Source organism: Myotis davidii, unplaced genomic scaffold (genome assembly GCF_000327345.1).
Source record: "Myotis davidii unplaced genomic scaffold, ASM32734v1 scaffold309, whole genome shotgun sequence".
Lineage (NCBI taxonomy): Eukaryota > Metazoa > Chordata > Mammalia > Chiroptera > Vespertilionidae > Myotis > Myotis davidii.
The window spans coordinates 2,192,639-2,205,725 of record NW_006383013.1 but is presented as its reverse complement, the minus strand read 5'-3'; the positions used below and the strand labels follow the sequence as shown (position 1 = coordinate 2,205,725).

At 48.0% G+C, this 13,087-nt stretch overlaps 1 protein-coding gene across 1 annotated transcript in view; it reads right to left on the bottom strand.

The window, feature by feature from the left end:
• The window catches only part of IFT43 (intraflagellar transport 43), a 71,079-nt gene that overhangs the window by 702 nt on the left and 57,290 nt on the right, over positions 1-13,087 (bottom strand). Inside the window, exons 6-7 of the mRNA XM_006778810.2 lie at positions 695-767; positions 359-434 (exon numbers count right to left, since the gene is read on the bottom strand). Of these exons, the coding sequence (XP_006778873.2) occupies positions 359-434; positions 695-767 (149 nt within the window). The remainder of the gene's footprint in view (positions 1-358; positions 435-694; positions 768-13,087) is intronic.

The window sequence follows — 13,087 nt, the reverse complement described above, 5'->3', positions numbered from 1 at the left end:
GAATGCTTTCTGAAAGAGTAGGAATGTGAGTGGACCACACAGCCACTGAGGGAACGCCACGATACCCCCAGGCTGGGCATTCTCTGGGGGAAGGTCAACATCAGGAGGGCAAGGCATGGCAGCAGCCATTCTCTGGGGCCTGTGTATCTATTGACCCCAAGGGGCAGCCATGGAAGCAGGTGGGAGCTGTGCTGGAAAACACTGGAATGTGCAGCCCAGAGACGCTGCAATACCCAAGGATGGTGCCTCCAGCAAAAGGACTGTTGCCAGGCAACCTCAGAGGCGCATGGAGGAGATGAGAAATCCCTGGGGATGTTGCCTGGAGTCCACCCCTCTATGCAGGAGCCGCTCTACTCACCAGGGTCTGAAAGGCTGCGCACTTCATGAGGTCATTGTCCAGGTCACGGTAGGTCATCACGCGGTTTACTTGGACACTGCAGGAGAGAGAATGTGAGGAAACCACAGGCAGGACCAGTTCCAGGAGTGCTGCTGGGCCACCGTCCCAGAGCCTCCTAGGCAGCTAGGGAAGACCAATCTGGGAAGAAAGTATCTAATAAAATGGGAATCCTGGGAGGGAGCCCCCCACCAGCATCTGGGTCTGCACTGGGGGGCAGCACCACTGTGGATGGCACTTGAAATGTATTAGCTCGCATGTTCCCTGCCTCCCTCCAGCTTCAGACCTAATTTAACATACCTGGGCGGGGCTGCCACCTGCAAAACGAAGTCTTCTTCCTGTACTTCTTCCAGATCCGGAATAACAGGAATATCTGCAACAAGAGGAGGCGGCAAAATGGTCAGCAGCATGAAGAGGGGTCTTGCCTGCTTCCTCATGTGTTACTTATTCCTTCAACAGGCCAGCATGGGGCTATCAGCTGGGGGTAGAATGGACAGACAGACACAGTCTCTGGCCGCCAGGGGCTCCCGGTCCAGGGCTGTGGGACTGAAACTACAGGTGCACATTAGAATCAAAGGTAGAATGTCAACAAGTCCCAAATCCTGGGCTTTACCCCAGAACCAGCTGGATTAGAACCTCCTGGGTAGGGCTCAGGCATCTGTATTTTCCATAAGATTTCTTTGACGATCTTGATGTTCACTCCAGGTTAAGAGTCACTGGTTTGGGTCTCCAAGGAGAAATGTAAAGAAATGAGCAGAGCGTCCCAGGCAGCATTAGAGGAGAAGAGGGAAGGGGGATCAATGAATAAGCCTGGCAATGGTTGGAGACAGAGGAACTGAGAAAGCGCAGTGCCACGAGGTGAAGGTCACTATGACCTCCCCGTGACCGAGGTGCACATGTGCATTAGCTCATTGTAGTCTCTGCAATCATCACAGTCTCCATGGCCCTGAGCCTGCATCTGAAGGTCACTGTACACGTAATGATACAGCCTGGCTCCCAGCCGTGTATCCGAGATCAGGCCTGCATTTGCCAGGTCTACTGCAAAACAGTGCTGCTCCTAAAGATGACGCTGCTCTTGCTGTCGCACAGAGACTTTCCTTGCCTGGACTCTCCACATGAGACAGACATACAGACACAGAAGGAGCCCCAAGGCCACTTCTTTCACCAATTTAACGGCGTCATGCAAATGGAGAAACAGGCAGCACATCACTTAACGGTGGCAACTGACTTAAGGTACAAAAATAGCCCACGTCCTCCTGGGGACAACCTAACACCCGACGGAAGAATTTCCTTCTCCAGCGAGTATCACTGACCGGTAGAGGGTTTTCTTTGTTTTAACCAGACTGCAGAGAGGGGCAGAGTGAAAAAAGGCCACGTGGGCTGAGACAGTCCCAGAATTCCCAAACCAACACAACTATCAAAAGGAGGAAAACATCCCAGAGAGGAAAGTAAAAAACCCTTCATTTCTGCTTCCATGGGCTGAATTCAATATTATTTTTAAAAGAGATGCAGAATCATTTCAAGAAAATGAAGACCCTCGCCTCTGTCAGGCTATTCAGTACTTAAACTGAGGCTGCTGGAGTCAAGGGAAGCCCAAGTATTTGTGTGGCAGTTCCGAGCCTGGAGTCTGTATTGCTGCTTCAGACTGTGACGTTCCGGATGCTGTACCTGGAAAAAGAGAAAGTATGCAAGGGAGACACAGAAAATAAGACACACAGAGAAAGAGACAGGCGAAGAAAGAGAGTAATTAAAAGAATGAAAGAGGTAAAATAAAAAGAAATGGCTGATAGGGGAAATAAAGACATATACACCACCCTCAAAACGATGAGCCACATTCGGCAAGTCCTCTGTGAAGCTGCTCGGAGCTTGGACTGCATCTCCCTATCATGCTGAAGAATTAGAGATGGAATTCTCTAGGATTCTGTCTTACGCTAACGGAAATTTAGCTTTCTTCCTCACTCTCGCTCCACATAACTAACACTCCATGGTGAGGGCTGCCGCTGACAGTGCCGTTGGAGCCCAGGGCGGGTGGGGCCCCCAGGCTGGTGCGACCGCGCAGACCCAGCAGCGGGGTAGGGGAGGCTGGCTGTGCCATGCACCATCAGCAGCGTGACAGCTAGTGATCCAGTTAGCTGCTCCTGGCTCTCCTCGGACTTGGAGTCCAGCCTGAGATGAATATTCAGAAGTTGGTAAGAAAGTGCCCCTGCTGAGTGTGGGGCTCAGGACGGGTCTTCCCAAAGTCCCCTTTCCCTCCACACACTCGCATTTGGGCCCTGTCAACTCGGCCCAGCTTCTCCCAGCGCTGAGGACTGCACTGTGGCCCAGTGTCCACTCTGACTCCCCACAGGCCTCTCGCTTCATCCCCACCCCCTCCTCCAAATGTGCACCAGGGAGTGTGGGGCTGGCCCATCTGTGACAGGTCAGAGGTCAGTCCGGGCCTTGGCAAAGGCGCCTCTCAGAGTGGCACTGGTGGGGCTGGCCACACAGTGGGATTTCTCTCTAATTGGAAGCCTGGTGCCCAACAGAACCCGGTGCACTGCCTGAGTGGGACAGAGCCAGCGATGACAGCCAGGCCAAGGCAAGCTGGAACATTCCGGTGCAGTGACAGCTTGAGCCATCGCAGCAGAGTCAGGCCATCCAACTCCCGGCCCCAGTGGAACAGGTGGCCGTGGAGCAGGTTTTGGGCAAACTTCAAAGAACTTCACAATTTTACAGTTTCTGATTTATAATCACAGACAAGTACTTGCTCATGTGTACATAATAGGTTTGGGGAATTTTTGTTCTTTCTCTCCTTCCGCGGCCCTCCGCCCCTGCCCTAATCCCACACACATACCATGAACAAATCTAGAAAAAGAAAATGGACTTAAAAAATCCACCTCTTCACAAAATTACCTACACGAAACGGCCCTGCCTGCACTCGGCAGAGCTACTTGCCTGCAAACCTGGACTCGTGACCCAGTCTCATTCAGGTTGTCAAGTTTAACTTTCAAACGCACAGGATTTTAATAGAGACAAGAGGAATACAAGAGTCTGCTCTAGTACTGTTGAAAGCTATCGCTTCTTTAAAAAACCTAATAACTGTGTTAACTTTATTCTCATTTTCTTCCACGATGCTGAAGAACATGAACAGAAACAATGAGTTAAGTATATGGGTAGGACTCCTGTCCAGCAGTTACGAGTGCAGGCTCTGGAGGCAGGATGGCTGGCTTCGACTCGCCCATGTACTAGCTGTGTGACTTTATCCTCTCTGTGCCTCAGTTTCCTCATCTATGAAGCTGGTAGAATTGTGCCCACTGCATTCAGTTGTATTAAATGCAACAATCTTTATAAAATGCTAAGTGCCATGCTATTTGGATTCATTTACCAGATGTAATATTGAGCATGGAGAGAAAACTATAGTTCTCTACCACCGTTTTCTCATTTACTCCTGCCCATATTCCAGATGAGAGCACTGAGGCTGAGGAACATCAGCAGTTTGCACTGGGTGAAACCATTAATAACAGAACCAAGCTTCCCACTCCTGTCTGACTGCACCCCGAGCTTGTCCACACCTCACCTGCGCTTTCTTTGCAAAGGCACAGAGACGCCTCCTATAGGTGAGACACTGCCTGCTGACCAACAGCTTTCACTTTGCCTGAGACTCAATGTCCTCTGTTCTTGGGTATTTCCTTTGATTGGTTACCTCCTGCATGCCCCCCAATGGGGATCAAGCCCACAACCCAGGCATGTGCCCTTGACCAGAATCGAACTCGGACCCTTCAGTCGGCAGGGCGACGCTCTATCCATTGAGCCAAACCAGCTAGGGCCTACCTGTCTTATTTTTAAAGGTAAAAATAATATCCTATGTGGTAATACATACAAATACTGCAGAAAAGTTTAAAATGAAAATTCTCTTTCCTTACATGAGCCCCAGTTTGTCTCCCTAGAGGTAGTTGCTATTAACAAATTCTTGCATATACTTACTGAAAATAATTTATGCCTACCACAGCACACACATCCTTTAAAACAATGTTTACAAATGGGACCACTTTCCATTCATGTTATCTGTAACTTGCTTTTATCCTTCCTGATAATGTACTGATACATCTTATTCTTTTAAGTGGCCACCTAATGTTATTGACCAGATGCTCCATAATGTACTTACTCCCATCCAGGGAGGACCTAATTTAGAATTTTGGGGGTGGGGTGGGAGTTAGGGAAGCTCCCTGAATTAGGGACAATGCAGCTGAAAGCTGAAGGATAAGCAGGATTCAACCAGGCAGGGGATGGCATGTGCAAAGGCACTGAGGTGAGAAGCACCCTGTAACACTGAGGAAACTGAAGGCAGGCCGGTGTGGGTGGCATGTGGGGCCCGGGGCAGAGTGGCACAGAGTGAGGCAGGAGAGAGGTGCCTAGTGCCAGGTGAGGAAGATCTGTATCAACCAGCCAGGAAACAGGGACCAGTGCTTGTTACACACAAGACACCTCTGAGGCACATTAGGGGAAACCACGATGGACTAAGCCAGCGGTTCTCAACCTGTGGGTCGCGACCCCTTTGGGGGTCGAACGACCCTTTCACAGGGGTCTAAGACCATCGGAAAACACATATATAATTACATATTGTTTTTGTGATTAATCACTATGCTTTAATTATGTTCCATTTGTAACAATGAAAATACATCCTGCATATCAGATATTTACATTATGATTCATAACAGTAGCAACATTACAGTTATGAAGTAGCAACGAAAATAATTTTATGGTTGGGGGTCACCACAACATGAGGAATTGTATTAAAGGGTCGCAGCATTAGGAAGGTTGAGAACCACTAGACTAAGCAACGTTGCAAAGAGGGTCTATATGTAAAAAAATAATAAATGAACAGAATAAGGAAAATACACACGCCTTCTTTTATGAATCATCTCGGAATCCAACAGGCAGAATTCAGAGCTTGCTACTTTGTCTTTCCGGCATTCTTCATTCAAGGCCACAGGGTAGACCTCACTACCCTGCAGTAGGTAAAGTAAGTGATACCGGCCCTCGGCCTGCCCCTAGATAGTGAACTAGCTGAGGGCAAGGACTACATCCTGGTCACTTCTGCATTCCCAAGGACTGGCAAACTGAAGGAGAACAGAACAAAACTGAGTCCACAGATGCCTCTCACACCCGAAAGTCACACACATGGAAGAGCCGTGTCAATCTTCTCTATTCTATCACATTACAGTGTAAGTGCCCCTGAATACCCAAGTTGCCTAAATGGGTTCGCTTCACAAGAATAACCAAGAGGGTTCCTTGCGTACTTCCTAGATTTGACAACATCCTAGCAAAGGCTTCGCCTCCCCTCAGAGCTGCTCCTGCTGGGAAGGGTCCGGGTGTATGCAGGAAGCAATGGATGAGTGGGGTCAAAGCTACAGAGGAAGTCATTCAAACGTGGTCCGCATGGACCTCTATCCTGAGGCTGGGACCCACGCTTTTTTTTCTTCCCACTGCTCCCTGTGTGTTTCTTCCGGGATCGCTAGTGTGTCTTACTGTATAATCCACTTTCTGGGGCTTGTTAATGCACAGCAAAAGCAATAAGAACTTATTTCAAAGAGAAAGATTGTTGCCAAATGGGAAACTCCTGACAATACCAGAACACTGGTCTGCCAACAGATCCACCAATACACCAACTACCAGCTTAAATGAGGGCTGCTTAGATAAATAATAGAAATACATAAGGAAAACATATGGGAATACCAGTAGGATCAATTCCACCTGGTTTAAAAAATGCGAAAAGCTGCCCTAGCCCTGGAATACATTCATTACGAATAGGAACATAGACCCATGCACTAAAACACTAACCACCCAGTGGAGTCGCAGTGTCGGCCCCTGTGGCCAGACAGTAGAAGCCGCCGGCCTCTTCCTGTGAAGCTGCCCCCGCTCCCTGCGTGCATTTCGTGATCGCCGGCATTCAATCCGGCTGTTGTTTGCCAGTCTGGGTATAATTAGAACAGAAAGTGATTTCTGAGACTCGACTCAGCCTGAATGAGTGCCCCTGAGCATTTCTCAGGCTCTTCACCTGGAACATGAATGTAAGTCCCGCAGGACGGAGAGAGCACAGGAGGCACCCCAACCTGGCCCTGGGCCCCACAGGACGGAGAGAACACAGGAGGCACCCCAACCTGGCCCTGGGCCCCACAGGACAGAGAGAACACAGGAGGCACCCCAACCTGGCCCTGGGTCCACAGGATGGAGAGAACACAGGACACACCCCAACCTGGCCCTGTGCCCATAGTAAGCCTTCCTCTCTGTGTCCCTTTAGGGTCTACTCTGCTGATTTTCTTGGTTGGCGCTTTCGTGTTTTTTTTAAACGTTTTTATTCTTTTTTTTTTTTTTTTTTAAGAGAGAGAGGGAGGAACATCGATGGGCTACCTCCTGCACGCCCCTTACTGAAGACTGAGTGAATCTGCAACAGGACATGTGCCCTGACTGGGAATCGAAACAGTGACCTCTTGGTGCATGGGGTGACGCTCAACGAGGCTGGTTGGGGCTTTCTGAATGGAATTTCCTGGTCACTTGCAGGAGGGTTTCTAGAGCTACGTCAAGACTGTGCTGTCCTCCAGCACGTTCTTACCCTGACACCTTAGTAAATAATACAGGGTTGGTCTAACTTGCCAGGTTCCTTGAGGTACTCACTGATGACATCTGTCCCTCACTTCAACCACGAACTGAGCTCCCAACGCCAAAGGCCCTGCCTGGTTACATACAATCTCTTCCCAGAGCTGCCTTCCCACTCAGTGCCCTGGCCACTGCCGAGCACCCACAGGCCGTGACGGGACCACAGTCACCATCCACAGCCAAGCTCAACAACCAATCGACATGAAAGGGATCTGGACATGCTGCTTAAGGACACCACAATACAAGCAACCCCCAATTTTGTGACCAAAGTTAACAGACCTCAGCAGAGCTCATAGGCAAAAGGAAACAACATCCACAGTTTTAGGAGACAGCAACTTAAACTAGAAATCATTATAATTTTTCTCTGCAGCTGCAAAACTTTGTTTTACTGAACGCTGTTACCTTCTGCATCACGTATAGGGAATTTTAAACAGGCAAATGGAAGAAGGTCTGATTGAAGATGAAGTTAAGTGAAAGAAATTGGTCTCATTTAGCCCATGACAGGATTCATCTGTGTTCCCAAGTCCACTGAGGTGGCATCATGGGCGTTTCATATTCATGAGCTGCGGCGACACTGTGTCCCCTCATTTACAAAGAGCCGTGTTCAGCAAATCCTGTCCCCGTGGATCCTCCGTGCATTTCATGGTCTTGTCAGAGAGACATCAAACGCTCCAGTAACCAAATACCAGAAAATGGCTTTAATTAGTGGATCTCAATCGTATAAATAATTTTTTTTCTAAGTGAAAAAAGGGAGAATTTTTTTAAAAGGGAGAAGAAAAGGGGAAAGCAGTAGGCAACAGGCTTCAAACACCCGAAGGAACAAGGGGAAGAGACGGTCTCAGAGGAGCTCCGGTGTGAGCCTGGGCCCAGCACCACCGGTCCCCTGCTCTCCCGGAGTCAGGGGTCGAAGGGCACAAACTCTGCAGGTTCCCGACAGGTCCGCTTTATGAAGACGCATCCCTTGTGATTTCGCCTGAGTCAAGCTGGCCCAGCCTGCACTCATTGCAGGCAGAGTGGGAGAAAGGCAAAGAGAAAGGAGGCTGGAAACTGTAATGTTGGCTAGAGAGCCACGCTGCCAAGGCCGAGAGACAGGACTGGCCGTGAGCAAAATGCATGGCCCAAGGTGCGGCCGAGTGTCTGGGGGCAGGTCCCGGAAGAAGTATGTGATAGAGCAACAGAGAGAAAGAGATGCGCCATCCTGAGGGGCCAGGCTGGGTCTGTGCGTTTGATTTTCACCCGTGTCCGGTATGTTGAAATACCGCCATGCTCCTGCCAGGCCGAATCTCTCCTAATGCTGCCGGGGAAAGATCACAGACCTTAAGATCAAAACAGCTGATTGTTCCTCACAGCCCCCAAGTTGGGGGGACTCTCCTGGTGGACGATGGGTTGGAGCGGAAGGTTCAGACTGATTCCGGTTTCTGAGATAAGCCCGGCCTCAGCACAGTGTGGTGTTGCTGGTTCATGAGCAGAAAAGGGGTTTTGCTAAGAGTGGTGCCTCAGCTCGTGGTGTATCATGGCCTGTGAAAGCCAGATCTCATAATATCTTCCACAGAGGGGAGTTGTAACATTTCTGAAGGAGCCACGAATGTAACACCCCAGAATGAGGTTTTTCCCATCACCTGAAGTGCTGAGTGCTGAATAAGATTCTGTATCGCCCTGGCCGGTGTGGCTCAGTTGGTTGGACATCATCCCGTGCACCAAAAGTTGCCAGTTCAATTCCCAATCGGGGCACATGCCCAGATTTCTGGCTTGATCTCTGGTAGGGGGTACATGATGCAGCCAATCCATTTTTCATTCTCACATCAACGTTCCTCTCTCTCCCTCCCTCACCCTTCCCCTCTCTCTAAAAAAAAATCAATTAAAAAAAAAGAATCTGTATCAGCCATGCAAAGGGTCATCAACCAGGATTGAGCCTTTCGAGCCATTCAGAGGTGGTGCTCGCAAGAGACGAGCACAGCTCAACAGGATTCTCTGTGGGAAAAGATCCCATTCGGCCCAGGAGCCTGGCGCTGGGAGGACCTGCTGCGGTGACCTCCAGGGAGCACTGCATCACTGGCTACGGACAGGTGAAGGAAACAAAAAACAATGACTAGGAATGCTCTTCCCCACTCCCAACAGCTCTCAGAGCTTCGTGGTGGTTCCAGCTTTGATCTGCTGAGTTATGTGAAGAACAAGGAGGGGTGAAGCACTTTAAAAATTTAGAGGAATAAAGTGGCTGGAAGGAATGGAAACTGAGGAACTCTCCATTCTCTTTAATAGGACCCAAGATGAGTGACACGGCATTAAAGTGACAGAAAACACCTTCTCAGAGCCGCCAGAAGAAACCAGGCATATCTGATTCTATTTCATCCTCTTTGTGTTACACTCAAAAAAAAAAAACAAGACAAACTGCACTGCTTTCATTCTAAATCCTTAGTTTTGTATTTTCCTTATATATATTTATTAAAAAAATGCTACTTTGATCAGTGCCACCCGTGCCACCCTCACACACGGAACTCTTCTGAGCGGTCCCCTCCGTGCAAGGCCACTGCTGGTGACAGCCAGCTGGTTTTGATCACAGCCATTCCGAATCGGATTTTCATAAGATAGATGAGGAGTCTTACTGCTGCTCTCTCTCTTATCAGATGAGAAACAGAGGGGGAGGGGGAGGACGGGTCCTGAGGGAGCCGCACAACAATCAAGGGCTGCGTGGTTCTTTCTCTGTCCCTCCACTGCTGCAATTTTCAAAGGCGTTCGCCTCGGGCACTTTTAAATGATGGTGTCTCAATTCTGTAATCATCTTTCAAGAACTTTCTCTTAAAGGGCCTTTTAGGTAAACCTAGTCTGTCAACCACACTTATGGACTCAGGAATCACATTCCCAGTATGTGTCCTATGTGTGTATATACAGACGAATACACACACACATACACATACACACATACACTGAACATCTGTGAATTTTTAGAAAGTTGGTAGAACCTAAAGCTAGATCAAGTTCATTTCCTGCTAGGGTAAGAGGTCCCCTATACCTCTCCCAGAGATTTCTGCTCTAGCTAGATTAGGTCCTTCTTTGGGAACTAATTTCCATGTGTGATAAGTCAGAAAGAAAAGACTTCTCCACCTGAGGGCTAAGTGATGTGCTATGTCCAACTCAGATGCATAAACATGCCTGTCCCTTCTCACCTCACCTAAGCCATATCTGGCTGTCAGTCTTCAAACTGACTAAAGCAACATGGCCATCTATTTGGAAGAACACAAAGCCACAACGCCACCAGTCATCCGAGGCCACAACTTGCTGTGATTTTGGTTGCAAAGACTATTTGGAGCAGCTCTACAACTCTACCTATCTCTTCTCATTGCAGAAAACATTATGGCCCTTTATACAGACTCCAGCTTTTGAACAGACATCCTAGAACACCAAGCCTCATTTCTTTCTAGTCAAATACAAATCTAAGTGGTCTAAGATCTCCCTGGGCAGTGGTCCTCACCAATATGGGCCTGTCTGCATTCAGGGCCTCTCACCTCCTTTCATCCCTCATACATGCATCCCCTTCACACAGCGTGGAGAAGTCCCGTGCCTCTCCCAGAAAGCCGAACACTGCTTAAAGCAGTCACACCTGGGACAGTCACAAAAGTATGGGATTGGGTTTGTCCTAGCCTGATCCTGTCTTCTGTATTCAACCAAGACAGAATCCAAGGAATCACAGAACAAATACCCTGATCTCTAACATGATTTCAGGGAAACCAGCTGTCTCTGACTTGTCAGCGCTTAATGTTGGATGATTTATTATTAATCACATTCCTCCAGACTGTAGCACGACAGACTGCTGTCGGAGCTTCCTCTGTGTTCGTGGAGGAAGGTACTGCAACCTACTTCATTTCTAGCATGCGCGCATGGCACAAGGCGTGCATGGCACAAGACCTGCATTCTTCCCTCCTAACTCTTCAGATGGGGACATGCAGGTAAGCCGCTCACATGAACAAAGTAAATGGAACCCCGAGGTCACTGCCAACTGTGTTTCAGGCAGAGGTGCTCGTGATGGTAAGTTTGGAAAGTCTGGTGTGACCTAGAGACTTCAGGGCACCACTTGGGGCATAAAGAGCTCTGTCCCAGCTCTGCCAACGAAGCAGGAGGTCTGGGCCAGACTCCGGGCTATGCTTGGACCAGGGTAAGGTAGAAGACGATGAGTTCTCTCCAGAGGACCCAGCATAGACATCAGAATTCATTATCTAAAAGCAATTGCAATGGATTTGATAGAAGAGAAAGCATAACAAGGAAGAGAGGCCTGGCCAAGCCTGAAGATTCTGCTTCATGTCACAGAGCTTTAAAGACCTGGCCTTCGGCTCTTCTCTACTCAGCCTGGGTCTGTTGTAGACATGACTCCAGGCGGAGGCTCAGCAGAGCTGAGGACATGGGCCAGCAGGTAATTTGAACATCAGGATAGGAGAGCAAATATCCAATCTGAGTGGAGACAAGCCTCCTCAGCCAGCAGGGCGGAGAAACGAGCCTACCACTTCCCACAGCAAAGACGGAGGCCGTGAGAGCGCAGTGACGCCCAAAGCCCATGCCTGAATTCCAGCTCCGCCACTGCTGGAGGTGGCGGACTAGAGCAGCTGGTTCATGCTGGCTTGTAAGAACCAAAGGCTAAGTTTTTAGGAATTCTGCATGCAGGCTGTTAAACATAAACATTATTAAAGATTAAATTATACACCTTTACAATGAAATAAACTACATTAAAAAGGAAAGTAATGCTCAAAACTCACTGCTTCCTAAACTTTACTACATTTTACTTTACCTATACTCTGGAAATTATTTACATCTAATGTAGCAGTATGGTGAAAATATGATACACGCACTAGTGTGCTACTGCCCATCTCTTCCTAGCTCCGTGGTCCATTATGTCATGTTGGGAGCTTGAAACCAACCATGGTGGGAGTATTTACACCACAGAAACCGGCAAACACTACCAATGAAGATGTCTCCCCTGCTCCGCCCCAAGAGCTGTCTGTTAAATACAGTAGTTCCCCGCCCCTTATCTGCACAGGTGCCAAGACCCTCAGCGAATGCCTGAAACTGAGGGCAGTACCAAACTCCATACATACTATGTTTTTTCCTATACATACATACCTATGAAAAAGTTTGATTTATACTAGTAAATTAGGCACAGTAAGAGATTAACAACTAATAATAGAACAGAACAATTATAACAAATACTGTAATAAAAGCTATGTGAGCGTGGTCTCTCTCACTGTGACAACTGATCTGATAACAGAGGCAGCTCCTAAGTGACTAACACGCAGGTAGTGTATATAGCATAACTATGCTGGACAAATGGGACAAAGTGAGCTTTTACCACGTTACTCAGAACATCGTGCAATTTAAAGCTAAATGTCTTGTGTCCAAAACGGAAACCATCCCACATGCTACGATATTTTGAATTTAATTTTAAAAATCAATTTGCAATTAATATATAAAAATAAACATATCACTCACAATTAGGGCGTTCTTGAATATTTTCAGCTGAAAATTCTCATGAAAAACGATTTTAAAGTTGGTCAGGCCTGCCATTAGGGAAAACAGTTTTTTCTATAGATGCGCGTGGCGTGTGGGGAAGGTCTGCCGCTTGTGTCTACAGACGCTTATGGCGAACAATGGGTTAAAACTTACGACCTGCTTATTTCTGAAAATTTCCATTTACTGTTTTCAGACCACGCTGACCATGGGTAACTGAGAGAGCAAAACCACAGATAAGCGGGGAGGTCTGTATTTGCCAGCACATCGCTACTGATTAGCCACGTGACTTCTGGGAGTTACTTAACTTCACAAGCTTCAGTTTCTTCCTCTGTGAGAGGGGGATAATCAGTGCTCCTCACAGAACTGGGAGAATTACCTGAAGGACTGCAGGTAAAGCAGCGCAGTGCCGGCTCCTGGTAAATACTTAAACATTCATTATCAATACCATTTCTTCAATACAAGACTGACTTCTTTTTCAAATTTCTTACTCAATTTCTCACAAAGAGAGCAACAAAGCTTAACAATACACAGAGACAAAAGATAGGACAGATAATTTCTGGA